Consider the following 27,335-nt stretch of genomic DNA (forward strand, 5'->3'; position numbering starts at 1 on the left):
AAAGCTTCCTTCCAAACAATCGCCTGCTTAATTGTTCCGTGCGGGTTCTTTAGACATTTGTTCTCTATCCTGTGTATAGGGGATAGGTGTTTGTAATGACACAATCCCTTTAAAAGTAACATATCAATTATTTATTCGTAGGAGGTTTTCAGTAGGACTCAATCTCACGTGATCACGGGGGGAGGATGGGGGTGAAGGGTATGGGAGGCGGGAGCTCGTGAATATGAGGACTCCTGAGCTTGTGCACTGTATTGGGTGGACTACAGTGCACGACTCTCACTTGTAGCGGCTCGGTACTGATTTCAGCAAAATGGCAGGGTCAGTTCTAGAATGCAACCCAATGTTTTGCTGAGGGTATCTCACTAGTTTCTGCTGCCCTCATAGGGGCATAAAACTGGTGGCACATCCCCCTTTAAACAAAAGACAAGAGTGGTAGAGAAAGGAAGAAAAAGACAATCAGTAATATGATTGATGGAGATGTTGTAGAATTCATGGACTCCTTGATGAGAAATGGGAAACCCAAGCAGAAGACAGGACAAAGACCTTTCCATATGGTCACCAGCCTATAACTGGTAGGTTCACAATTGTTTTTGAGGTGGCATTGGTGTCGGTTGTGTGATGGATCTGGCAGAACATGGTGATTTGCATTATAAACAGAAGATACAATGGGCACCAAGTCTACCAGGACAGAGCAGTAAACCACATCTATCTATACATCGCTGCTTCCATTTAAGCCATTAGTAGGAATCTGTCTTCTTTCCTCTGTCATCTTTACTTGACCTACATTATGCCCCTCTACACTATGCACATAGAGTGATTTTATAGATATTTCTGGGTATAAGTAGGATTTTCTTCAGAATTCTCCCTTTCTCACACATCTTATGAAGACAGTTTTTTTCTGCTCTGATCTCCGAAGAGACCCAAACCAATCCTCTCCCCATGCTGCGTACCATCAGAAATATTCCCCTCTAATCCAGCCATTCACCGCGTATGTGAAAAACAGCAGGGCTGCTGGCAAATCCACTGGCCATTGTTACTTCCCGCTGGAAGTACTGCATGATGGGATGTGATCAAAATGGCTCAGATGCACTGCGAAGGCCAAGTGGGTTTTGCCAACACTGATGCTTAAACCAAATATGGATTAGATTGCACCCTGCTAGCACAAAGTGTGCTTTGTATCTCTTTGTTATGCAGCACACAAACCGCGCACTCAATCTGTGCAGAGAGAAGCAGACACTATGCCCTTTGTTATGTCTTAGGAAAAAAGAGAAAAGAGCCAGAGACCGATGTGGAATGTGCTGCAGGTAGTAATCTTCAGTCACAAGAGGAGGTGCAGGGAGACAGATAATTTAATCTACTGCTCGGAGGTATCTCAGAGGAATGCCAAGTTAAAGCCATAAGAACTCACCGCAGAAAACAAAGTTTACACCCAACCTAAACTGAAACACACACAAAAAATAAAAAGTATATAAATATATATAGTTATTTATTAAGACCGGTCTTAATAACTCCTTTAGCTGGCGGTGGATACGCTGAAGTTATAAAGAGGCGCCATCCTCTACATAACTTCAGCGTATCTAGCGCCAGCCTAAATGTAAGACCGCTTCCTAGCTGTCTTACATTTAGACTATTTTCTACGCCTAAAACAGGCATAGCAAATAAATGATATGGGCCTGCCGGCCTGTCCCCTTCTCCGCTCACTTTTTTAGAGATTACAGAGCAGGTAACCTTTGTGCCGCAATCGGCGCCAGAAATACATCTACTATAGGCGTATTTCTGGATAGCAAATGACCCCCAAAGTGTAGACTGCTCTTAGGACCTAAACATTCTCATATCAGAAGAAGCCACCTCTATGAAGACCCCCGTGAATCTCTGGATCAGCAGTATAATTTTAGGTATGAGATGGGCACTATTTTCCAAGTGAAAGCCTCTATCACACTGACATATTTTTGGATGCACAGGGTCTATGTTACCCTTTGAAGCTTTCCTCTAATTTTATTCATGCTGCAGCTGTAAAACATCCTTGGAAGTCTATGGAGTCCATTTCAGTTTTCCATCCATACACTGATGCTTTGAAAGTTTGGGAATCCTTCAAAATGTTCTAGATTTCTGCATAAATTTGACCTAAAGATATATCAGATGTCCACATCACTCCTAAAAGTAGATAAAGATAACCAAATCAAACAAATGGCTAAAATATTAAATATTACACATTTATTTGCTGAGGAAAATGATCCAATATCACTTCTGTGAGTGGAAAAAAGTATGTTAACCTTTATTAGTGGCAGATAATTTGAAGGAGAAATGAGCTGGTTCCAATAAATAGAATGACGATCAAGTGTGAGTGGACCATCTGTTTTATTTGAAGAACAGGGACCTATCAAAGGCCATGTTCACACAAGAATATGCACAGATTCTGGATGATATTCCATCCAGCTTGTCATCAGTATTGCTTTAGCAATTAATCCGAATTTAAATGCATATTCCTTCCTTCCTGCCATTTTTATGCACTCCTATAGACTATAATGGTTATATTTAGACGTAAATATGCACAAAACTAGGACATGCTGCGTATTTCATATACTGACGGAAATAATATTCACTAACATTAGCAGAGGATTTCAGTATATAAATAGATACATATATTCGATATAGAAGTACATCTACGAATTGCAAAAATGTTCTTGTGAGAAAGACCAAAGTCTGACCTTCACAACTTATGTTTGTGGAAGTTTATCATGGCATGAACAAAAGAGATTTCTGAGGACCTCAGAAGAAGAGTTGCTGATGCTCATCACCTCTAAAGAGTTTGGTCTCCACCAATCCACAGTCAGACAGACTGTGTACAAAAGGAGAAAATTCAAGACCATTATTACCCTCCCAGGAGTGGTCAACCAACAAAGATCACACTAACAGCAAGTTATGTAATAGTTCACGAGGTCACAAAGGAACCCAAGGTAACCTCTAAGCCACTAAAGGCCTCTTACATTAGCTAATGTTAATGCTCATGAGACCCCCATTAGGAGGACACTGAACAACAATGATGTGCATGGCAGGACTGCAAGAAGAAAGCCACGGCTCTCCAAAGAGAAATTTGCTGCTTATCTGCAGTTTGCTCAAGATCAAGTGGACAAGCCAGAAGGCTATTGGAACAATTATTTGTGGATGGATAAAATCGAAATAGAACTTTTATTTGTTTAACCACTTAGTGAACACCAATAGTGATAAGGGCCTTGGGGTAGGCCACCACCTTTTTATGGTGGCATAGTCTAAGCACTGCACTGGTCTCTCATACAGCGGAGACCAAGAGCTCTGCTCTCGCATGACAGCTGGGTTTCTTCTCTAACATAATGGTCACTAACAAATTAAATGAAAAGCATTACGTTTGGAGAAAGGAAGACGTCATATGGTGCCAGTACATGGGAGGAAACCCACCAACATAACAAAGTTGAAGCTGTTTTGTTCGGAGGAATGGGGTAAAATTCCTCTGAGCCAATGTGCAAAACGAATCGACAACTAAATAACCAAGTCTAATATTTGTGACTCATTTGTTTGATTTGGTTACCTTTACCTACTTTTAGGACGTGGGTGAGTATCAGATATAGTTTTAGGTAATATTTATGCAAAAATATTGAAAATTCAGAAGGATTCACAAACTTTCAAGCACAGAGATCTTATACAACCCATTTCTTCCTTACCAGACCACCCATCTGAATAATTGATCCATTATGCATATTTTTAAAGATCTGTATTACACAGTTTCCTGGGTATCTCCTCATAGAATGCGGGCAAGGTCCTCCTTTCTCTTCTTTTAATTGTTGACTTGTTTAATGCTATGTAATGCATGATTTTGTTTGTATGTGAACCTTCTGATTGTAAAGCACTATATAAAGAATATATATACTGTATGTGCTATATAAAGATTGATATATAAATCTTAGTGTATATGTGTATGTCCGCTAAAGGAATTTTCACCATTGCTCTTACAATCACAAAATTTGGCACATAGGTACATCAGGTGTCCGGGAAGGTTTTAGACCCGTCTCGGCTCTCTAGCACGTACCGTTCCGGAGATATTCCCAGAAAATGCATTAGCCAATAGAAGCCTGCCATACACACAGTCATATGTCCCTTATCAGCCAATAGAAGCTCGCAGGCCCTTAGTCTCCACATGCACACAGTTTTACACCAGGTTTCCATAACAACCCAGCCATTTTTCTTCACTGCTGTAGATCAGCTTTAAAGGGGTAGGGTGCTGTGAATGACACTGTTAAGGGAGCGGAGTGCTGTGGAGGTCACAGTTAAGGGGGTAGGTAGGGTGGCCATTGAGGCCACCCTCAATAGACAGACTTAAAAACCCTGCCCCAAGGCCCTGCTAAGCTACGCTCCTGACTCGGTTAGATTAAAAAATCCTCCTGACTCGGGGATTAAAAAAATGAAGGTAAAAATAGACTTCTGTCAGCTGCAGGGTGGGAGGGAGGGTGGCTTTCTCTTTGCAGCTCACACTCAGACAGCACAGTGCTGCTATCTGAGTGTGGGCTGTTCAAAAGGACATCCCTGTGTCCGTCCAGGCCCTGCGACGGAGGACAGGGAGTCTGAAAGCCGGACTGTCCAGTCTAAAACGACCTCTGGCCACCCTAGGGGCAGGCTGTTGTGGAGGTCACAGTTAAGGGGATAGTCCGTTATGAAGGTCAGTGTTAAAACATAGAATGTGTCGGCAGATAAGAACCATTTGGCCCATCTAGTCTGCCCAATATACTAAATACTATGGATAGCCCCTGGCCCTATCTTATAGGAAGGATGGCCTTATGCCTATCCCATGCATGCTTAAACTCCTTCACTGTATTTGCAGCTACCACTTCTGCAGGAAGGCTATTCCATGCATCCACTACTCTCTCAGTAAAGTAATACTTCCTGATATTACTTTTAAACTTTTGCCCCTCTAATTTAAAACTGTGTCCTCTTGTGGTAGTTTTTCTTCTTTTAAATATGCTCTCCTCCTTTACCGAGTTGATTCCCTTTATGTATTTAAAAGTATCTATCCTATCCCCTCTGTCTCTTCTTTCTTCCAAGCTATACATGTTAAGGTCCTTTAACCTTTCCTGGTAAGTTTTATCCTGCAATCCATGTACCAGTTTAGTAGCTCTTCTCTGAACTCTCTCTAGAGTATCTATATCCTTCTGGAGATATGGCCTCCAGTACTGCGCACAATACTCCAAGTGAGGGGAAGATTGCTGTAGAGGCCACTGTTAAGAGGGCGTGGTGTTGTGGAAATCTCTGTTAAGGAAATGGGGTATTGTGGAGGTCACTAATAAAGGGGCGGGCAGCTGTGGAGGTCACTGTTAAAAGGGCAAGCACTGTAGAGGTCTCTGTTAAGGGGGAAGGGAATGGTGAAGGTCACAGTTAAGGGGACGGTCCTCTATGGAGGTCAGTGTTAAGGGGTGGGTTGCTGTAGAGGTTACTGTTAAGGGGGCGGGTGTTCTGGAGGTCACATTTTAAGGGAACGGAGCTCTGTGGAGGTCACTGTTAAGGGGGCGGGTTATTGTGGAAATTACTGTTAACGAGATGGGGTACTGTGGAGGTCACTAATAAAGGGGCGGCCACTGTAGATGTCACTGTTAAAGGGGAGGGCGTTGTGGATGTTACTGTTAAAGGGGGGGCACTGTGGATGTCACTGTTATGCGGGATACTGTCTATCTTTTAACAACGCACACAAACATTAAATGAAATAGATGAAATATATCCGTGTGAATTCAACATACCTATAAAAGAAACATGCTGCAGGAGACATGCCGGTGTTCTGTCAGAAAACCTTAAATCATCAGATTCCCTTACCCCACGTGACTTCCGAGATGTGCGCCTCTGCGCAAGCGCAGTACCACGGCACTGCGCCTCCGCGCAAGCGCAGTACCAGGGCGTGCGCTTTCAGGAGTAAGGAGATCTGACGGTCTCTTGTCTTGTTAAATCTCCTTACCCTCACACTGCTCACGCGCAGATTGTAAAATCTCCTTACCCTCACTACACAGCGCGCTTCAGATTCATTGCTGGCTGGCTTCAATCCGCACGTGCGCAGTGTGAAGGTAAGGAGATTTAACAAGACAAAAGACCATCAGATCTCCTTACCCCTGAGAGTGCACACGTGGTTGGGCGCGTCGCGCATCCATTAGTCAACGCTCACTGTAATTTTACCTTACCCATGCCCTGGTACTGCACTTGCGCGGAGGCGCCGTGCCGTGGTACTGCACTTGCGTGGAGGCGCACACCCCTGGCAGTCAGGGTAAGGGAATCTGACGATTTAAGGTTTTCTGACAGAACGCCGGCGGATCCATGCTGTCACCTATGAGCGAGACGTCCCTGTGTTCAAACTGCGTACGTGCGCCTTCTCTGTATTGTGCAAGTCCGCCTACTGTTCATGACTGATGCCCAGTGTGCATGTGCTCAGAAGTCAATATACATTCTGACACTTCAACAGCGTTCCGTCTCCCTAGCAACCTTCACGTTACTAGTCCTAATCACGTGGGTTTTCTGGCGTCATGTCTCTTAGATACTAGTTAAAGCCTATAATAAAGTGGATTGTCTATCAGGGGACTGGTCATTCTTCTCAATTAAATCCTATGACTTACAACTTGCAAGGGAAAACGAGATAAATGATTACGGTCCTTACTCATGACAAATGCACCTTAAAATCCCACTCCATAAAAATCCACATTTGACCAATCCAAACCAAGGGACGGGTCACGTGGTTTATCTGGGGTGGGGAATAAAGAGGTCAAACACAATTCCCATCAAAAATTAAACCTATACGTGCAAAAAAAGAAAGAAAAATCCAATATATAGGATTGAGCGAGCCCAAACTGTAAAGTTCGGGTTCGTACCGAACTTTAGGATTTTTGGACCCCGAACCCGAACATTTCAGTAAAAGTTCTGGTTCGGCTATTTTATGGCGCTTTTTGAAAGGCTGCAGAGCAGCCAATCAACAAGCATTTAACTCTGTGCCCTTAGAAGCCATCACAGCCATGCCTACTAATGGCATGGCTGTGATTGGCCAGTGTAGCATGTGACCCAGCCTCTATATAAGCTGGAGTCACATAGCGCTGCACGTCACTCTGCTGTTACTAGTGTAGAGACAGGAGGATGCTGCTGTGAGGAAAGAATCTTTAATCAGAAGTGCTTGTTAACTCAGCAATCTACCTAGATTTAGTTTTGTGGGTGCAGTGCACAAACTTTTTACCCTGCCCTGAGCCCAGAGACAGAGAAAAAGAACTCTTAGCCGTCTGTTAGTTAGGTGGGCGGCGGCGGCAATTTTATGCAAGCTCAGTGCACCAGCACAGCATATGTGCTTTTGTGACATTCAAATCCAGGCTTCAAATACTGCAATAATAACTGGGTTTAAAAAAACACCCATTTTTGGCAATATCCTACATCTGGTACCTTTGCAGCATTTGTCAGTGTGCAATTTAAGCTAGAAATACAGCTATAATTTTTGGGCAAAATACTCAATTGTACAGCCCTTGCTGCATCTGTACGTGTGAAATTCAAGCGTTATATACTGCTGTCATATTCTGTTATTCAAAAAACACCTTTTTTGGGCAAAATACTTAATTTGCAGCCTTGTCTGCATCTGTACGTCTGAGATACAAACAAGCTTTAGATACTGCTGTGCTTTTCCGGTATTAAAAAAACACCCTTTTTAGGCAAAATACACAATTTTGCAGCCCTTGCAGCATCTGTACGTGTGAAATTCAAGCGTTATATACTGCTGTCATATTCTGTTATTTTAAAAAAACACCCTTTTTAAGCAAAGTACTTAATATTGCAGCCTTTGCTGCATCTGTGATTGTTAATAACAAGCTTGAAATACTTCAATAATTTTCTGGGTTTTAAAAAACACTCTTTTTGGCAATACCCTCAATCTTGGGCCTCTGACGCATTACTCAGTGTGCAATTTAAGCTAGAAATACAGCTATAATTTTCTGGGTTTTAAAAAACACTCTTTTTGGGCAAAATACTCAATTGTACAGCCCTTGCTGCATCTATACGTGTAAAATTTAAGCAATATACTGCTGTCATATTCTGTTATTCAAAAAACACCCTTTTTGGGCAAAATACTTAATTTACGGCCTTGTTTGCATCTGTCAGTGTGATATACACGCTTTAGATACTGCTGTGTTATTCTGGTATTTAAAAAAAACACAAATTTTGAGCAAAAAACATAATTTTGCTGCATCTGTCATTGAGAGATACACCCTTTAGATACTGTTGTTCTATTCTGCTATAAAAAAAAAACACCTATTTAGGTCAAAAAACTTAATTTTGCAGCATTTGCTGCATCTGTCATTGTGAGATACACCCTTTAGATACTGTTGTTCTATTCTGCTATTTTTAAAAAACACCCATTTTGGGCAAGATCCTAAATTTGAGAAATGAGAAGAGCGTCAAGTAATGGACGTGGCCCAGGTCGTGGTGCTGCTGGTGGAGCTCCTGTTGCAGAGAGAGGACGTGGTCGATCTATGCCAGCTAAACGCACAAGTGAAACACCTTCCTCAGGTGCGAGTAGGCGACTGAACCTTCAGCAGTATTTGGTCGGGCCTAATGTGGCTCTACGAATGGTGAGGCCAGAACAAGTACCGGCGATAGTAGATTGGGTTGCTGACAGTGCCTCCAGTTCCTTTACATTGTCTCCCACCCAGTCTCCTGCTAATAGATCAGAGTTGGCACCTGCAGCCGATGTCCATCAGTCTTTCACCTCACCCCCTTGCAAATCAGCCAAGCAGTCTGAGCCTCAAGTCATGCAGCAGTCTCTTCTGCTTTTTGATGACTCTGCTAGCAGGGTTTCCCAGGGCCATCCACCTATCCCTGCCCCAGAAGTGGAAGAGATTGAGTGCACCGATGCCCAACCACTTATGTTTCAAGATGAATACATGGGAGGACCACTGCAGCACATCTCGGATGATGACAAAACACAGGTGCCAACTACTGTGGCTTTCGAAAGTGTGCAGACCGACAAGGAGGGCAGGGGTGAAGACTGGGTGGAAGATGATGTGGAGGACGATGAGGTCCTCGACACCAGAAGAAATGAAGATCATGCGAGTGACCTATGTAGTTCGGAGGAAGAGGCGGTGGTCGCACAGAGCCACCAGCACAGCAGAAGAGGGAGCAGGGTGCAAAAGCGGAGCAGCCGTCCCCTAGACAGTACGCCTGCTACTGCCCACCGCAGCAAGGGACCAAGCACACCAAAGCCAGCTCCAAGGAGTTCCCTGGCGTGGCAGATCTTCAGACAATGTGCTGACGACAAGACACGAGTTGTTTGCACGCTGTGCAAACAGAGACTGAAGCGAGGCATAAACATTCTCAACCTGAGCACAACCTGCATGACCAGGCATCTAAGTGCAAATCACGAGCTGCAGTGGAGTAGACACCTCAAAAAACAAGAAAGGTCTCTGGATCCACCTGCTTCCTCTTCTGCTGCAGTCGCGGCCTCTTTATCCACCTCTGGAGTGACAGTGCCACCTGCTACCCCGCAAACAGAGGATCTGCTAGCAACACCACCACCTGGGTCACCAATCATCTCCACAATGTCCCATGGAAGCGTTTAGCTCTCCATCTTCCAAACACTGGAGCGGAAGAGGAAGTACCCCCCTACCCACCAGCGATCCCTGGTACTGAATGCCAGCATTTTAAAATTACTGTCCTTTGACATGCTGTCATTCCGTCTCGTGGAGACGGAGAGTTTTAAAAGCCTTATGGCGGTGGCTGTCCCACAGTACGTCGTGCCCAGCCGCCACTACTTTTCCAGGCGTTCCATCCCTTCCCTGCACAACCAAGTGGGGGACAAAATCAGGTGTGCACTGTGCAACGCCATCTGTGGCAAGGTGCACCTCACTACGGATACGTGGACCACTAAGCACGGTCAGGGACGTTATATCTCCATAACAGCACACTGGGTAAATGCAGTGGCGGCTGTGCCTGAGGCGGATAGCAGTTTGGCGCATGTCCTTCCACCACGGAGGATTGCAGGCGGCTTCAGTTTGCCTCCTGTTGCTTCCTACTCCGCTTCCTCATCCTTTACCGGCTCCTCATCCGGTCAGCATAACACCTTCACCACCAACTTCAGCACAGCCAGGGGTAAACGACAGCAGGCAGTTTTAAAACTTATCTGTTTGGGGGACAAACCCCACACCGTGCAGGAGCTGTAGATGGGCCTTGAACAACAGACCGATGAGTGGTTGCTGCCAGTGAGCCTCAAGCCCGGCCTGGTGGTGTGCGATAATGGGCGAAATCTCGTAGCAGCTCTGGGACTAGCCGGTTTGACGCACATCCCTTGCCTGGCGCATTTGCCGAATTTGGTGGTGCAGAGGTTCCTTAAAAATTACCCCGATATGTCAGAGCTCCTGCATAAAGTGTGGGCCGTCTGTGCGCGCTTTTAGCGTTCTCACCCTGCTACTGCTTGCCTGTCAGCGCTGCAGCGTAACTTTGGCCTTCCCGCTCACCGCCGCATATGCAACGTGCCTACAAGGTGGAACTCCACATTGCACATGCTGGCCAGTGGAATTTCATCTGCAGCACGCACAGGGGGAGTCGCTCTGCGGAACAGCACCACTTCACCACCAATGACTGGGCCTCCATGCGAGACCTGTGTTCCTTGTTGCGCTGTTTCGAGTACTCCACTAACGTGGCCAGTTCTCAGCGTTACTATCCCACTTCTATGACTCGTTGAAAAAACGCTGCTGGCGATGATGAAAGAGAATGTGGCACAGGAGGAGGAGGAAGAGGGATCATTTCATAAGGTTTCCGGACAGTCATTCACAAGTGGCTCCGAGGGTGCACCCACAAACGCCAGGTACACAATTGTCCAGCTAGGGCACAGTTCTGGAGAATGACGAGGTGAAGGAGGAGGAACCGTGTTCACAGCAGGGTGGCACCCAAACAAGCTCATGGCCATCCCTGGTGCGTGGCTGGGGGGATACAGAGGACACAGATGATACACCTCCCACAGAGGACAGCTTTTCGTTGCCTCTGGGCAGCCTGGCACACATGAGCGATTACATGCTGCAACGTCTCCGCAACGACCGCCAAGTTGCCCACATTCTAACTTGTGCTGATTACTGGGTGGCCACGCTGCTGGATCCCCGTTACAAGGAAAATGTACCGTCCTTAATTCCCTCACTGGAGCGTGTTCGTAAGATGCGCGAGTCCAAGCGCACGCTGGTAGACACACTGCTGGTGGCATTCCCACCTGACAGCGGAGGCACAGTGGAAGCACAAGGTGAAGGCAGAGGAGGAGGAATAGGTCACCAACGCAGCTGGGGAACCACCAGCACCTCAGAAGGCAGGGTTAGCATGGCCGAAATGTGGAAAAGCTTTGTCAGCACGCCACAACAACCAGCACCACCAGCTAATATGGAAGGTCTTACCAGGAGGCAGCATTTCAGCAACATGGTGGACCAGTATGTGTGCACACGCCTACACGTACTGAATGACAGGTCTGCCCCCTTCAACTTCTGTGTCTCCAAATTGGGCACATGGCCTGAGCTTTCCCTTTACGCCTTGGAGGTGCTGGCCCGCCCTGCAGCCAGTGTATTGTCTGAATGTGTGTTCAGCACGGCAGGGGGCGTTATCACAGACAAGCGCAGCCGCCTGTCAACAGCCAATGTGGACAAGCTCACGTTCATTAAAATGAACCAGGCATGGATCCCACAAGACTTGTCCGTACCTTGTGCAGAATAGACATGTATACCGGCCTTAACCAGCCATTGCCTTTACTACAGCGCAATTGCTCATTGTTGTATTTTGGATATTTCCCACTCTTTTGGGGTGTACCCTAATTAAAAAATTATAATAATTAAAACCTAAAACCAGTGTTGGCTACCTCGTCCTCCACCGCCGCATCCACCTACACCGCTACGTCCACCGCCTCCTCAAACTCCTACTCCATATGGACCTCCACCTCATAAATCAAGTTTATTTTTTTTAATTTGTACGTATTTTATGTAATTTCACTAATTTGTCTGTTACATTTTCTAGTGAAATTTGGTTGTGATATACCACTGCTATACCTAGTAGACAGGTAAAAACATTTCACTAATTTGTCTGTTACATATTCGGGTGAAATTCACACATTTTGGGTGTCATATACCCCTGCTCTACCTAGTAGACAGGTAAAAACATTTCACTAATTTGTCTGTTACATATTCGGGTGTAATTCACCAATTTTTGGGTGTGATATACCACTGCTATAGCTAGTAGACAAGTAAGAAAATTTCATTAATTTGTCTGTTACATATTTGGATTACATATTTGGATGAAATTCACAAATTTTGGGCTGTGATAGACCCCTGCTCTACCTAGTAGACAGGTTAATAAATTTCACACATTTTTCTGTTACATTCTTGGGTGACATTTTACAATTTTTGCCGTGAATAAACCCCTACTCTGCATAGGTGACAGGGACCGAAATTTTTTAAAATCATCTGTTCCATTGGTGGGTGGCTTTAACCCATTTCTGGCGATGAAAAACCCCTGCTCTGCATAAGTGACAGGGAATTATATTTGTAAAATTCGTCTTTAATTGGCCCTTTCATTTGATCCTTCTGCTTTAATAACTTGTCCCACATTTCAGCTGGATCACATTGCAGCCATTGACCTCCCTTGGATGTGGTATCCCTTTCTCATGCTCCCACTCCAGCGTGGAACCCTGATTCGCCGCTAACCGTGATCAACATGGTAGGCTCAGAAAAGAACATCGACAGTTGATAGTGAAGATATCCACATGGATTGTGGACGTTACAGGGACGTGCGATCAGGCAGAAATTATCTAGAGTAAAGAAAGCGGCAGCAGGGCCTCTCCTGTTTAACATTTCCAAATCCAAAATACCCCAGTGACATTCCCTATAATTTTTTATTAATCATTCCAATAACAGGGCATCTTAAGAGTCCTGTATTGTTATTTATGGTCACTACCTCCCAGAGTCGGGAGTGGGTAATTGCCGCGTTCCCCCTCCTTTCCTTCAATTCTTCAGTTTTTAAATAGCTTCTCCCACATTTCCGCTCGATCACAATTAAATTTCATCCATTGATCTCCCTTGGATGTGGTTTCTTTCTCACGCTCCCTCTCCGGCGTGGAACCCTGATTCGCCGCTAACCGTGATCAACATGGTAGGTGCAGAAAAGAACATCAAAAGTTGATAGAGCAGATATCCAATTGGATTGTGAACTTTACGGGGATGTGCAACATGGTTGGGCAGTATGTGTGCACACGTTTACACGAACTGACTGATGGGTCTGCCCCCTGCAACTTCTGGGTCTCCAAATTGGGCACATGGCCTGAGCTTACCCTTTACGCCTTGGGGGTGCTAGCGTGCCCTGCAGCCAGTGTATTGTCTGAACGTGTGTTTAGCACGACTGGAGGGGGTTATCCCAGGTTATATTTCCCAATGTTTTGGGGTGAACCCTAATTTACAAAAATAAAAATAAATTTAAAACCAAAAAGCAGTGTAGGCTACCTCCTGCTCCTCCTCCACCGCCGCTTCCACCTACACTGCCACATCCACTGCCTTCTCAACCTCCTACTCCATATGGACCTCATCCTACTAGATCAAGATAATTATTTTTTATTTTTACAAATTTTGTTATTTAAAGTCATTTCCCTATCCACATTTGTTTGCAGAGCACTTGCCATGCTCTTAACCACATTTTGATGCCATTTGCAGCCCTCTAACCCCTTTCATGACATTTTTAGAGACATTTTAGTGCTCAAAAGTTCGGGTCCCTATTGACTTTAATGGGGTTTGGGGTCAAGTTCAGGTCCCGAACTCCAACTTTTTTGTGAAGTTCGGTCGAACCCAAACATCCAGGTGTCCGTTTTACTCTACTCATATATAAAACAAGAGTACGAAAACATATACAGTTGCAAGAAAAAGTATGTGAACCCTTTGGAATGATATGGATTTCTGCACAAATTGGTCATAAAATGTGATCTGATCTTCATCTAAATCACGACAATAGACAATCACAGTCTGCTTAAACTAATAACACACAAATAATTTATTGTTACCATGTTTTTATTGAACACACCATGTAAACATTCACAGTGCAGGTGGAAAAAGTATGTGAACCCTTGGATTTAATAACTGGTTGAACCTCCTTTGGCAGCAATAACTTCAACCAAACGTTTCCTGTAGTTGCAGATCAGACAAGCACAACGGTCAGGAGTAATTCTTGACCATTCCTCTTTACAGAGCTGTTTCAGTTCAGCAATCTTCTTGGGATGTCTGGTGTGAATCGCTTTCTTGATGTCATGCCACAGCATCTCAATCGGGTTGAGGTCAGGACTCTGACTGGGCCACTCCAGAAGGCGTATTTTCTTCTATTTAAGCCATTCTGTTGTTTGTTTACTTCTATGCTTTGGGTCGTTATCCTGTTGCAACACCCATCTTCTGTTGAGCTTCAGCTGGTGGACAGATGGCCTTAAGTTCTCCTGCAAAATGTCTTAATAAACTTGGGAATTCATTTTTCTTTCAATGATAGCAATCTGTCCATGACCTGACGCAGCAAAGCAGCCCCAAACCATGATGCCCCCACCACCATACTTTACAGTTGGGATGAGGTTTTGCTGTTGGTGTGCTGTGCCTCTTTTTCTCCACACATAGTGTTGTGTGTTTCTTCCAAACAACTCAACTTTGGTTTCATCTGTCCACAGAATATTTTGCCAATACTGCTGTGGAACATCCAGGTGCTCTTGTGCAAACTGTAAACGTGCAGCAATGTTTTTTTTGGACAGCAGTGGCTTCCTTTGTGGTATCCTCCCATGAAATCCATTCTTGTTTAGTGTTTTACGTATGGTAGAGTCGCTAACAGGCATGTTACAAAAGTCTCTGGCATATGCTAAGTCTTTAGCTGACACTCTAGGATTCTTCTTCACCTCATTGAGCAGTCTGCTCTGTGCTCTTGCAGTTATCTTTACAGGATGGCCACTCCTAGGGAGAGTAGCAGCAGTGCTGAACTTTCTCCATTTATAGACAATTTGTCTTACCGTGGACTGATGAACAGCAAGGCTTTTGGAGATACTTTTATAACCCTTTCCAGCTTTATGCAAGTCAACAATTCTTAATCGTAGGTCTTCTGAAAGCTCTTTTGTGAGAGGCAACATTCACATCAGGCAATGCTTCTTGTGAAAAGCAAACCCAGAACTGGTGTGTATTTTTTTTTATATGGCAGGGCAGCTGTAACCAACACCTCCAATCTCATCTCATTGATTGGACTCCAGTTTGGATTTTCTTTCTTTTTTTGTTTGCACGTATAGGGTTAATTTGTGATGGGAATTGTGTTTGACCTTTTTATTCCCTAACCCAGATAAACCACGTGACCCGTCCCTTGGTTTGAATTGGTTGAATGTGGGTTTTTATGGAGTGGGATTTTAAGGTACATTTGTCATGAGTAAGGACCATAATTGTTAGGTCCGAAACGCCTAGACCGTGTAATGTTTCTCCTGTGTATAAAAATGTTAGCACTTGGAATAAAAGTTTATATTTTAGAAGCTGGACCTTTCATCTAGTTTTCCCTTGCAAATATGTCTCACATTGTCATGTTACACTGAGCTTGAAAAAGACTTTTAAAGTCGAAACGTTGCTTGTTTGGTAAGGAATAAAACAGCAGTATTTTTTAAGACATGGAGTGCCGCGGTTTCCTTTCACTCGTCTGCTATCTGGAGCCATAAGGCAGAGGCTTAACACTGCAGGCACCGCCAACAAATGGTTTTCCTGAAGAGGTCTGTCAGGATCAGTGTGGAGGGGAAACTCCACATTGAACACAGGAGGGAAGGGGAACAGTAACTGGGCCTGGAAACTAGGGAAGAAACAGGACACCTCCTAAACAACCCTAAACAGGGTTCTAACTACCTATCAATATGAATAGACCTTGAAGGTAGGAATATTCATATGCAAGATACCTAGGCCCTAATTTCCCAATAAGACCCTGGAATAAAGTTAGGACCAGAGACAACCCATTCCTCCCCAGATGGACGAATCGTAGTCTCTGTCTCAGACCCAGATACAAACAGGGACTATAACAAACACAAACAAACGCAACACTTAACTTCTGTAGAGATGGAATAGCAGGAACACCAGAGACAACCTCAAACTAGCTCAGCCAAACCCAAATGAAGCTATCTACCGCATAGTTAGAAGGGTGGGGTCAGACTATAAAGGGTAGAAGTAATGACCCCTGAGCAACAGCTGAGAAAGGGGAAGTGGTCATTAACCCTATCAACACTGAATCAAGAGAAATCAAGGAGGCAGTAAGATTGCTCCACGCTCAACCAGTCTCCTAGATCTCCTGACATCAGTCACCTGAGGGACCGTGATAGTACCCGCCCCCCTCCTACGGGTGACCTCCGGGCACCCAGGACCAACCTTATCAAGATGGGCTCTGTGAAAGGCCTTCACCAGACGATTCACATTAACATCGGCTGCTGGAACCCACATCCTCTCCTCTGGTCCGTAACCCCTCCAGTGGACGAGATACTGGAGGGATCCACGGAGAAGTCGGAGTCTACAATCCTGCTGATTTGAAATTCTAAATTACCGTCCACCATGACAGGAGCAGGAGGCAAGGAGGACGACTACTTATGAAATACATTATGAATATTCAAAGCCTGAGAAAGTTCAAGACTGAAGGCTACAGGGTTAACAATGGCAGTGATCTTATATGGACCACTAAATCTTGGGCCCAACTTCCAAGAAGGTACCTTAAGCTTAATGTTTCTTGTGGACAGCCACACAGAATCGCCCACTCTCAGGTCTGGACCATTCATTCGTCTCCTGTCAGCCACACTCATACCTGTTGCCCATCTTTTTCAGGTTATTTAGAATTTTCCACCAAATCGAAGACAAAGAAGAGGAAAATAGTTCCTCCTCAGGAATACCGGAAGTTTGAGAACCAGAAAATGTGCCAAACTGCGGATGGAATCCATATGCCCCAAAACGGCGACTTATCAGTGGACTCCTGTCTACGGTTATTAATAGCAAACTCCGCTAACAACAAGAATGAAGACCACTCCTCCTGGTTCTCTGAAACAAAACATCTCAAGTAAGTCTCCAGATTCTGATTGGTGCGCTCCGTCTGTCTGTTTGACTGAGGATGAAAAGCCGGAGAAAAGGACAGTTGTACCCCCAGTCAAGTACAGAATGCTTTCCAGAACCCGGAAACAAACTGAGTCCCCCGATCAGACAACACATTAGAGGGAATGCCATGCAGTTTCACAATGTTATTGACAAACACCTGTGCAACAGTCTTGGCATTAGGTAGAACAGGCAATGCTATAAAATGCACCATGTTGCTAAACTGATCTACTACCACCAGGATCACGTTTTTTTCCGAAGAATTCAGTAAAACTGTGATAAAGTCCAGGGACAAATGCGTCCAAGGTCTGGACGGGATGGGTAATGGAAGAAGAGATCCAGAAGGCCGAGAATTGGTCACCTTAGCACAAGCACAGGTACTATAGGCAGAAACAATTCTCAACAAACTTACGCAGCCCCGGCCACCAAAATCTGTGCGAGATGAGATTGACCGTGGATCTACTCCCAGGGTGTCCAGCCAAGACAGTACAATGATGTTCCTCAAATACCTTGTGACGTAAATCTGAAGGAACAAACAATTTCCCTGGAGGACAAGAGTCCGGTGCATCCTCTTGGGCCTCCAACACCTTAGCCTCAAGAACAGGATATAGGACAGATATGACTACCCATTCAGACAAAATAGGACTATAGGACTAGGATCTTTAGTCCATTTACTAGGTGAAGGACCTTGCGACAAAACTGCTCCCGCCCCTACCTCGGATGCGTCAACCTCTACAATGAATGACACGTCTGGTTGCACCACAATAGGGGCTGAAGCAAAACATTCCTTCACAGCATAAAAGACTTGTAATGCCGCCTCAGACCAAACAGAGAAATCAACCCCCTTCCTAGTCATGCCTGTTAAAGGTTTAACCACCGTTGAATAGTTCAAAATGAATTTACGGTAGTAGTTAGTGAATCCCAAAAACCGCATAAGCGCTTTCAGATTTTCGGGTCCATCCCAGTCCAACACCGCACTGACTTTTTCGGGATCCATACAAAAACCTGAGGATGAGAGCAGGTAACCCTGGAATTGCACTTCCTGATCAGCAAAAACACATTTTTTCATCTTCGCATACAATTTATTATCTCGTAGTATCTGTAACACATGATCCTGATTAGTCTCCATGTCTGGAGAATAAATTAGTATGTCATCCAGATATACAACAAATCTCGCCACCAGATGATAAAAGATGTCATTGACAAAGTGTTAAAAAACCACTGGAGGATTGGTTAACCCAAAAGGCATCACCAGATTCTCAAAATGACCCTCAGGGGTATTAAAAGGCAGTCTTCCATTCATCCCCCTCTTTGATCCTTACGAAATGATATGCCCCCCTCAAATCCAATTTAGAGAACACCTTGGCACCGACAATTTGATCAAACAAATCCGGAATCAAAGGAAGGGGGTAAGGATCACGGACGGTAATACGGTTGAGCTCACGGAAGTCAAGACATGGTCTAAGGGTACCATCTTTTTTTTTTTTTTTTTTACAAAGAAAAACCCAGCAGCCACTGGGGATTTGGATGGTCTGATATGACCCTTCGCCAAGCTCTTGGTGATATACTCTTGCATAGCCTTTCTTTCGGGATCCGAAAGATTATACAACCGAGATTTGGGCAGTTTAGCTCCAGGAATAAGATAGACGGGACAATCATACTGACAATGCTGGGGTAACTCCTGGTTACCACTCTCAAAAAACACATTAGAAAATTTGGAAATGAACGAGGGTACAGTTTTAGTGGTGACCACAGAGAAAGACGCATTAAGACAGTTGTCCATGCAAAAATCACTCCAATCGAGAATCTGTCTTGCTTGCCAGTCGATGGTAGGGTTATGTTTGCTTAACCATGGTAAGCCCAAAATCATCGGAGCAGGCAGACCCTCCAACACATAACATGAGAAAGATTGCTGATGGAAATCACCCACTCTTAAATGGATGTCATTTACCACCTGCGACAGGCATTTTTGGGTAAGAGGTGCAGAATCAATTGCAAAGAGAAATGCTTTTCTCTAGTGCACTAGTAGTCAACCCATGAATACAAAAACTGTCCATCAATCAGGTTAACCCCAGCCCCACTGTCGATAAATAACTTGATTTCCACAGTTTTGGACTCAAGCGTCACCTCGGCAGACAGGAGAAATCGGGTACTACCAGTAAATGACAAAAGTAAGTTTTCTTGCTCCCCACCCACACCACCAATAGTAATTTGTGGATTAAGCTTTTTTTTTTTGTTTACACCTTGGCGCTAATTCGGGCATGTCCAAAGTGCGGCCCTCCAGCTGTTGCAAAACTACAACTCCCAGCATGCCTGGATAGCTTACAGCTATTAGGGCATGCTGGGAGTTGTAGTTTTGCAACAGCTGGAGGGCCGCACTTTGGACATGCCTGCGCTAAATGTATGGATAAATATTCACTAAATGTCTGTTTTTTCCACAACAAAAACAGACTACCTTCATATGACCAGAGCTCTTACTAGCAGTCCCAGGAGTGGCTCCTCACGAGGCATAACAACAGATGTCTCTTTACCATAAGTGTCAAAGGAAGCCGCCACCTTATTTGAAAGTACGTCCTGAGGGTGAGGACCTTTAGATAGACGCCTGAGGGGGAGATCTAGACGTACAGCAAAGGACATAGTTGCTTCCAATGACGCAGGTTTTTTCATGAAAGGCCAACGTGTCCTGCAGCCTCTCAGATAGACCCTGACAGAACTGGCTACGGAGAGCAGGATCATTCCACTCCTTATCTTTAAATTCAGAGCAATAGATTTCCACGGAGCATTCTCCCTGCCGTAAAACACGTAACTTGGTCTCAGCCTGAGAGATCCGATCCGGGTCATCATAAATAAGACCCAAGGCTCTAAGAAATTCTACCAACTGGAGGGACGGTGACCCGATCGGCAGAGAAAAAGCCCACGACTGGGTGTCATCTTCAAGCAAAGAAATGATCATACCTACATGTTGACACTCATCCCCAGAAGAGTATGGACACAGCTTAAAGTACAACTTTCACGATTCCCTGAACCAAATGAAAGTCACTACCCCAAAAAAATCTGTCCGGGAGTTCAGGGCAGGCCTGGTGTGAAGGACATGCTTGACGGGGATATTTTCTACTACCGTCACACCTGGTACCCACCATCGGAACCAGACGCCTGTCGTCTCTGAATCCGTCTCGCAGAGGTCAGATACCTCCAATGACAGGCTCTGCAGCTGTTTGACCAGTGCAAATATAGGATCCATAGCTGCACTGACCTGAACGAAATGGAGGTTTTTATGGCGGTAGATAATGTCACGATCAGTGTGGGGGGAAAACTCCACACTGAACACAGGAGAGGGAAGGGGAACAGTAACTGGGCCTGGAAACTGGGGAAGAAACAGGACACCTCCTAAACAACCCTAAACAGGGCCCTAGCTACCTATCAATATGAATAGCCCTTGAAGGTAGGAATATTCATATGCAGGATACCTAGGCCCTAATTCCCCTATAAGGCCCTGGAATAAAGTTAGGACCAGAGACAACCCATTCCTCCCCAGATGGACGAATGGAAGTCTCTGTCTCAGACCCAGATACAAACAACAGGGAATATAACAAAACACAAACAAACGCAACACTTAACTTCTGTAGAGATGGAAGAACAGGAACACCAGAGACGACCTCACACCAGCTCAGCCAAACCCAAATGAAGCTATCTACCGCATAGTCAGAAGGGTGGGGTCAGACTATAAAGGGCAGAAGTGATGACCACTGAGCAACAGCTGAGAAAAAAAGTTATTAACCCTATCAACACTGAATCAAGAGAAATCAAGGAGGTAGCAAGATTCCTGCACGCTCAGCCAACCTCCTACATCTCCTGACTTCAGTCACCTGAGGGGCCGTGACAAGGTCTCAGTGAGTAGTGCTGTCTTGTCCTGTTTTTTCTATGCCATGCATGCTCAGCCGCAGCTTCATTCAACTCTTCATTGCATGACAGTACATAAAGCTCAGGACCTCTATTATATAGGACCCCATACACATTGGTCTATTGTGAACCGGGTGGGATTAAGACAATGGTCTAATGTGTATGGGACAGGTTCCAGGAGGGAGAAAAGGATCAGGGCAAACTGAATTTTTTCACCTAATTCTCCTAGCCGATAAGACACTGCCAGAAGTATCTGGCAGCTACTTTCTGTTCTCTCACCACTGACAACATGTACATGCTAGGCCAAACTGAAAGTGTGTTTCTATCGGTGAGTCGGGAACAGAAGCTATCAACTTTGTATGGCCAGCTAAAGTGTTCCCCAGTGGCCAGACATTTACCACCTATTCTGTGGGGCAGCTGAGCAGGCAATTATTGGGAACAAACCATTCTTTCCCGATAACTGCCTGCTGTCCGAAGAGGTGAAAGCTGCATTGACATGCAACAATCACCTCTACTCTATGGTACGCTGGACAACTTTCTGTCCAGGAATGATTTAGGGGTCAGCATCAATGATTAATTTGGCTGATGAACTAGCTTGTTCATGAGGTGATCGGCTTTGCCTTTACATGGGTCAATTATTGGGAACAGGTGTTCGTATGAACAATCATTCCCAATAATTGTCTAATGTAACAGGACTATGAGTGAGTTTTCCATCCAGAAGTGATGCGTGTAAATAACGCATAGCACCTGCACTGAATCCTGACACATCCATTTCAATGGGTCTGTGTCTGTTTTGCAGACAAGGATAGGCATTGTTACAATGGATTTGCAAAAAAACTGATGCAATACGGATGTTACACTGACGTCATCCGTATTTTTTGCGGATCTGTGTTTTGCAGTCGTGTGTATGAGCCCTAAAGGATATCATATTACTAGATGCTTCTCTCATGCCGACACCCATGCAAACATTTTACTTAATAACCAAAGTTTTGTAGGTTCAGAGGTCAACTCTACCTAGAAAGAATTGTGAGTTTACCAAATCCTCAGTGTGCATACGTTACTGTGAAAAGGATCAAGTGTTTAAGATACATTTCAAGTGTCTGTTGGTTGGATGTCACAGATACCACAGATAATCCTTGGCTTTCTTTGCAGGGATATTAAGTTCACACAACCTCAGTGTTTACATGTTGGAGTGGAGCAGACAAAACCGCATAAACTGTACTCCACATCGGAGGAACCTGTACACCCAGGGAATGTGAGGCCTAACAGCACGTCAAACGTATACCCATAAAATTATATTACAGGATGACTTGGGTCAAAACATTTACAGAGAGTAAAGAAGAGAGGTTCATAGGAGGTCATTTTGGATACTAGTCCAAGGTGCATAGTATTGGACTTGTCTTGTGTTAGAGCTATCTTTTCTGTCCCTTATACTGTATACATGGCCCTACACATGAGATGATAGCTAACTCCCCCCATACGCATGCATTTGTTGAGAATAGGAGAGGGGAGAAAGCTGCTGTCGGACTCATCGAGCAGATGACTTATTTTTCCAACATCATAAGAATCGGGCATCTTGACATCCAACATGCTCGACCCTTCTCTACCTCGACATCTGCTGTTGGAAGAGAGGTGGGAGGCCCCTATACATGTTACATGGTCAACCGATCCTACTAAACACACAGCTAAAGTGTATGGCCAACTTTTTATTATGATTATCAGATATACTGTACTAGTTACTGGTCCCCTATAAAAGTCCATCTTGGCCTTATCAGACCAAGCAGAAATAGTGGAACAGGTGCTACTAAGCTCAGGGGATAACCCTTGTAGAGACACCACAAACGTCATAAAAAAAAAAAAAAATCAGCTACAAATTTAAATAACAATAGTCTAGAAAACATTGTAAGCAAAAGCAAGAATAAAAAATAAAAAAAAAAGACCTATCATACAATAAAAGGCTTCATATAAAATGTACATACGTCACAGAAATAGTGCTTATAGAAAATACACGTGGCGGTGTCTCAAAAATGTCATTAACATGCGTTCATATAGACATTCCCCAGCATAAAGGGGTTAATAAGGGTCCAGCATAAGTGCATTACATCTAGAAAAGTCAATGTAGGTGACCATGGCTCTGATGTTCCAGGAAACCAATCCAAATATTTAGGGAGCCAGTCAATGTATTCAGCAGATTAGAAAGAGTTGTAATGTGCAGACCTCATACAATACTCATTTAACTGCACTGTGCAAGCCCATAGAAAATAATGGGAACCGTGCTTTAAATATTTTTGCAGTCCAAAGATGAACTGTACAATTTAATGAAGGTCACCACATAAATAATGAAAAATCACATTTACATTCTGCTTCGCAATTAAGTCCCACACTTGTCTTCTCCATTCAGCTTCATCCAGTAGTTGCTTTTTGATTAATACATTTCCTCGCATATCTCCATTGGATCAATGTGCTAAAAGAAATTCCTTCCCAGGAAACACACATCCTCAGGTCCATAATGATCTCTTAAGAGGTCTTAAAGGGTGAGCAACTGGTCATACATCAAGCGGATTCGTACAAAACATGGAGGCTCGTTCTATAAACCTTGTAGGCAATCAAGGCGCAGATCTCCAAGTGTCAAATGAAGAAATCGATCTCCAGGTGGCGTTGCTGGTGGTAGGTCTAAAAGAAGATCTCTAGAAGATGGTTCCAACATATCTTCTGGTCTGGTGATCTAGAAATAGACCTCTAAATGATGGATCTTGAAGTAGATATCACTCAGCATTCCTGAAAAACAAAATCAATAAAATTATTATTACTTTGTGATGAAAAAAATGGAACAAAGGTAACAAAGAAATGTTAATAGGCAATGATATCTATATACCAGACAAAGGATTAACACACCAGGGGCAGTATTTACATAAGATCTCGTTAAGCATGCCCACAGTGGTAGTGTTGCTTTGTCTCAAACATGAAGGCACTCCCCCCCCCCCCCCCCCAAAAAAACCAAAAAAAAAAAACACATTACAAAACTGCACTAATTTACAGTGAAGTGTGGTTCTTGGCCGTGAAGCGCACTACCAATATCTACAAAGGCACCCTAAAGGTCTTTTTATATGGATCGATAATCAGGCCAATTATCGGGGTAAGCATTTGTAGAAACGCTCGTCCCCGTTTCTGGGCCCTGTGTTAAAGATGCCAACGATCACCTGATGAACGAGCAAACCCTCCAAAAAAAAATCTAACCAAAAATGATAATTTCTGTGCAGCAGATCGTAATATCTAAACAGCAATCTGCTGCCCACGAACAAGATATTCTCTAGGGACATGTGATCGCTGTAGGGATAAATTGCCCCCATGCAGCAGAGGTGATTGCTGCATGTAAATGGAGCCCTCATCTGTGCGGACGATCAGGAAATTATTGGAAACGTTTAGTTTGTTGCCGATAATTGCCTGATACATTGGCCGACTGGATCACACTGATTACGCCACTTCACCTGATTCTCATCTTGGTTACAAGTGCTCTTCCTCAGGCTGGTTTCCCTCAGCACCTTGACAAGCATCCAGCTCGAATAAATGAAGATGTTTTGAAGACTCCGTCTCTGCACTGATACTCGGCACACTATTTGTGTGTAAAATACTTGGCTCCTCTGTATCTTTGTTCAAAGTGTCTGCATCTCCTCCTATTAGCTCCGGATATGGCTCACAGACAGGAGTGCTATCACTGCCAGGAGTTGTTTGCATAAGAGGCCAAGTTTCTGCAAGCTCTCTGCAGGCCGAGTGTGATGTGGGTCCAAAATATGCCGGAATCATGTCCGGTGCAGAATCCACGTTCCTGAAAAAGCAGCAATTATTAGAAATGTCCCTAAATGATTCTAAAAATTACCTTGCACAAATCAGTCACACAGCCCACACAGTGCACATGAATTCTCAGTTTACAGCCAAAAATAAAGTCACAGAAAATACAAGGCAATAATCTGGTTGAGTGTATTACACCTGGGGGCTCTGCTCTCTCTGCAACTGCTGCGCCCTCTGCACTTTGACAGGACCAGGTGTGATGATGTTCGCACTGCCTGGCCCCATCAATTTTTTTTTTTTTTTATTGACAAGAATAATGTTACAAATTCACATTGGATATATAAGGTCATATTAAATAAACCTATTGGATACAATCCACTTTGTTCTTTCGAGTCATTTTATAGATAAGTAAACATATGAAAACCTACCCCCCCCCCCCCCCCCCCCCCCAGTATTCCCTACCCCCCTCTCTTACCCTTACTCACTCCGGCAATGGTTCGTCTCTTTACCCTATACTCTTAGATCACAATGTGGATATGAGACATCCAGTTACTTCATAGCTTGTCAAACTTATGTGGGCTGGCACGCCAGTTGCAGAGAAAGCAGAGCCTCTAGGTGTAATGGCAACGCCCCCCTTGCTCCTAGAGGCCCATTTGCACATATTAAAACATCATTTTTCTCAGCAGTGCGGGCTCATATGAACATGGGACCAACACAGATGCCTTCAGCTGCCAAGCGCACATGTAACAGGTCAGCCAGTGTCATAGGTACAAATCTGCTGACAGAAGCCCTTTAAGAACTGTGTAAACTTTGACCATGTAGATCTGAACATTTTTTTTTTTTTTTCCTACTTGCATTCCAGCAGTCATAAGTTTTTTTTATTTTATTTTATTTTATCTTAACTGATGATATAAATATATAGTGCAGGTTGTTAATAAAATGTGTATATATTATTTTATGTTTTGGGACAAAAAATAAATAAAGTTTATTCATTTTAAGAAATGCATACATTTTGAACTTGACTTTTTTATATTCACTTTGCTTTTTTTTTTATCCCATAGGGGGATTTTTATTTTTAACTAGAATATAGTGGCATAGATCTATAAGACAATACACTGGCCTGTGTACTAATAATATATAGGCAGTTCAGGCATGCCGAGGTATGCCCTAGCAAAGGGAGATATGGTCAGACATCAGTGAGGTCCTTTACCAGACCTTGAGTTGCCTGCCCATAGTAAGTATAGGCCTTGATTGTGATTGGCATCCAAATGATGTAACTGCGGTAACTCCTCTGATGAGAAGGGCTATGTATCACAGTGTTGCCCTGATCCTCATCATATGGGCAGACTAAACTTGATGCGGCAACTGTTTGTGCTCATGACGGGCACACTCATCAAGTGTCCTAGAAGGGTTAAAGATGAATAGGAGTAAAAGAAAACCCACTTACCCATCGTACAATGTGCTGTGTGATGGGAATAGAGAACCAGGCTCAATGCTGTACGTCTCTTCACAACACAATGATGGAATCAAGTGAACGGGGCCTAAGGGGGAAACATATATGGATGACCACTGAAGTAACAGAGCCTAAATGACAGTATCTGCAGCTCTGTATCAAGTGTCTCAGGTCTCAGCGTGTTAACTATTACTTACCACAAGCCTGTGGAGGTTCTTGCTGACAGCGGCAGTATGTCCTATGGTCAGTGACCTGTGGTCTGTCGAAGCACAAGAGCTCTGATCCAGAGTACTGAACTTCTTGAGATCTGCTAGACCCTTTATAATAGAAAAAGGAAGATGTTAAACTCAAAGGCAGTAAGGGAAAGGAGGAAGTAAGGAGGGAAAAAGGGAAGTAAAGATGGAAAGGAAAGGAGGAAGTAATGAGGGAGGGGAAGAGGGATGGGAAAGGAGGAGGGAGGAGAAGGAAGGAAGGGAAAGGAGGGATGGAAATGATGAAGTAAGAAAAGAAGGGGTGAAGAGGGAAGGCAAGGATTGAGGAAAAGGAAGGGAAAGAGGGGCAGAAAGAAGGGAGTAAAGAAGTTAGGGAAAAGAGGGAGTAAGTAAGTGAAAGGAGGGAGTAAGGAAGTTAGGTAATCACTGCATGAAATAGCAGCGGTCTCTTCCACTAACGAGCAGGCGATTGTCAGGAAGGAACGCTTTCCTCCCCGACAATCGCCTGCTAATCTGAGGGTCTAATACAGCCTTAAGGCAGAAACTAAACTTTCATGCTTACAATTTGGCTTCTTTTCCATGAACTGGCGCTTGCAGTAGATAACAGAGAGGATAAGCAGAGCTAAGAGCACTGTGGACAAGGCACTGCATATCACAGCAGCCAGAGCCGTATCCCGGGGACTTGATGCTGTAGCTGTAATCTTCACAAGGTTTACTTTGCTGCCTGAAAAGAAATAGAAATAGTTGCAGATGAAGAAAAATTTAAATGTGACAACTTTTTGAAAGAGGTGGGTAAATTTTCTGATGTTCCATATGCTTTCCATTTTTCTTTTGTTACTGACTTAACCGGGTTGTCAATTGGCC

General features: G+C 44.1%; 1 protein-coding gene across 1 annotated transcript in view; it reads right to left on the minus strand.

Annotated features, from left to right (window-relative positions):
• Window positions 1-22,705: 22,705 nt before the first annotated feature.
• The window catches only part of TNFRSF19 (TNF receptor superfamily member 19), a 70,752-nt gene continuing 66,122 nt past the window's right edge, over window positions 22,706-27,335 (minus strand). The window contains exons 6-10 of the mRNA XM_044285684.1: window positions 27,034-27,195; window positions 26,457-26,576; window positions 26,254-26,347; window positions 24,506-24,843; window positions 22,706-23,795 (exon numbers count right to left, since the gene is read on the minus strand). Of these exons, the coding sequence (XP_044141619.1) occupies window positions 24,522-24,843; window positions 26,254-26,347; window positions 26,457-26,576; window positions 27,034-27,195 (698 nt within the window). The 3' untranslated portion in view covers window positions 22,706-23,795; window positions 24,506-24,521. The remainder of the gene's footprint in view (window positions 23,796-24,505; window positions 24,844-26,253; window positions 26,348-26,456; window positions 26,577-27,033; window positions 27,196-27,335) is intronic.

The sequence above is a fragment of the Bufo gargarizans genome, chromosome 3 (genome assembly GCF_014858855.1).
Source record: "Bufo gargarizans isolate SCDJY-AF-19 chromosome 3, ASM1485885v1, whole genome shotgun sequence".
Classification (NCBI taxonomy): domain Eukaryota; kingdom Metazoa; phylum Chordata; class Amphibia; order Anura; family Bufonidae; genus Bufo; species Bufo gargarizans.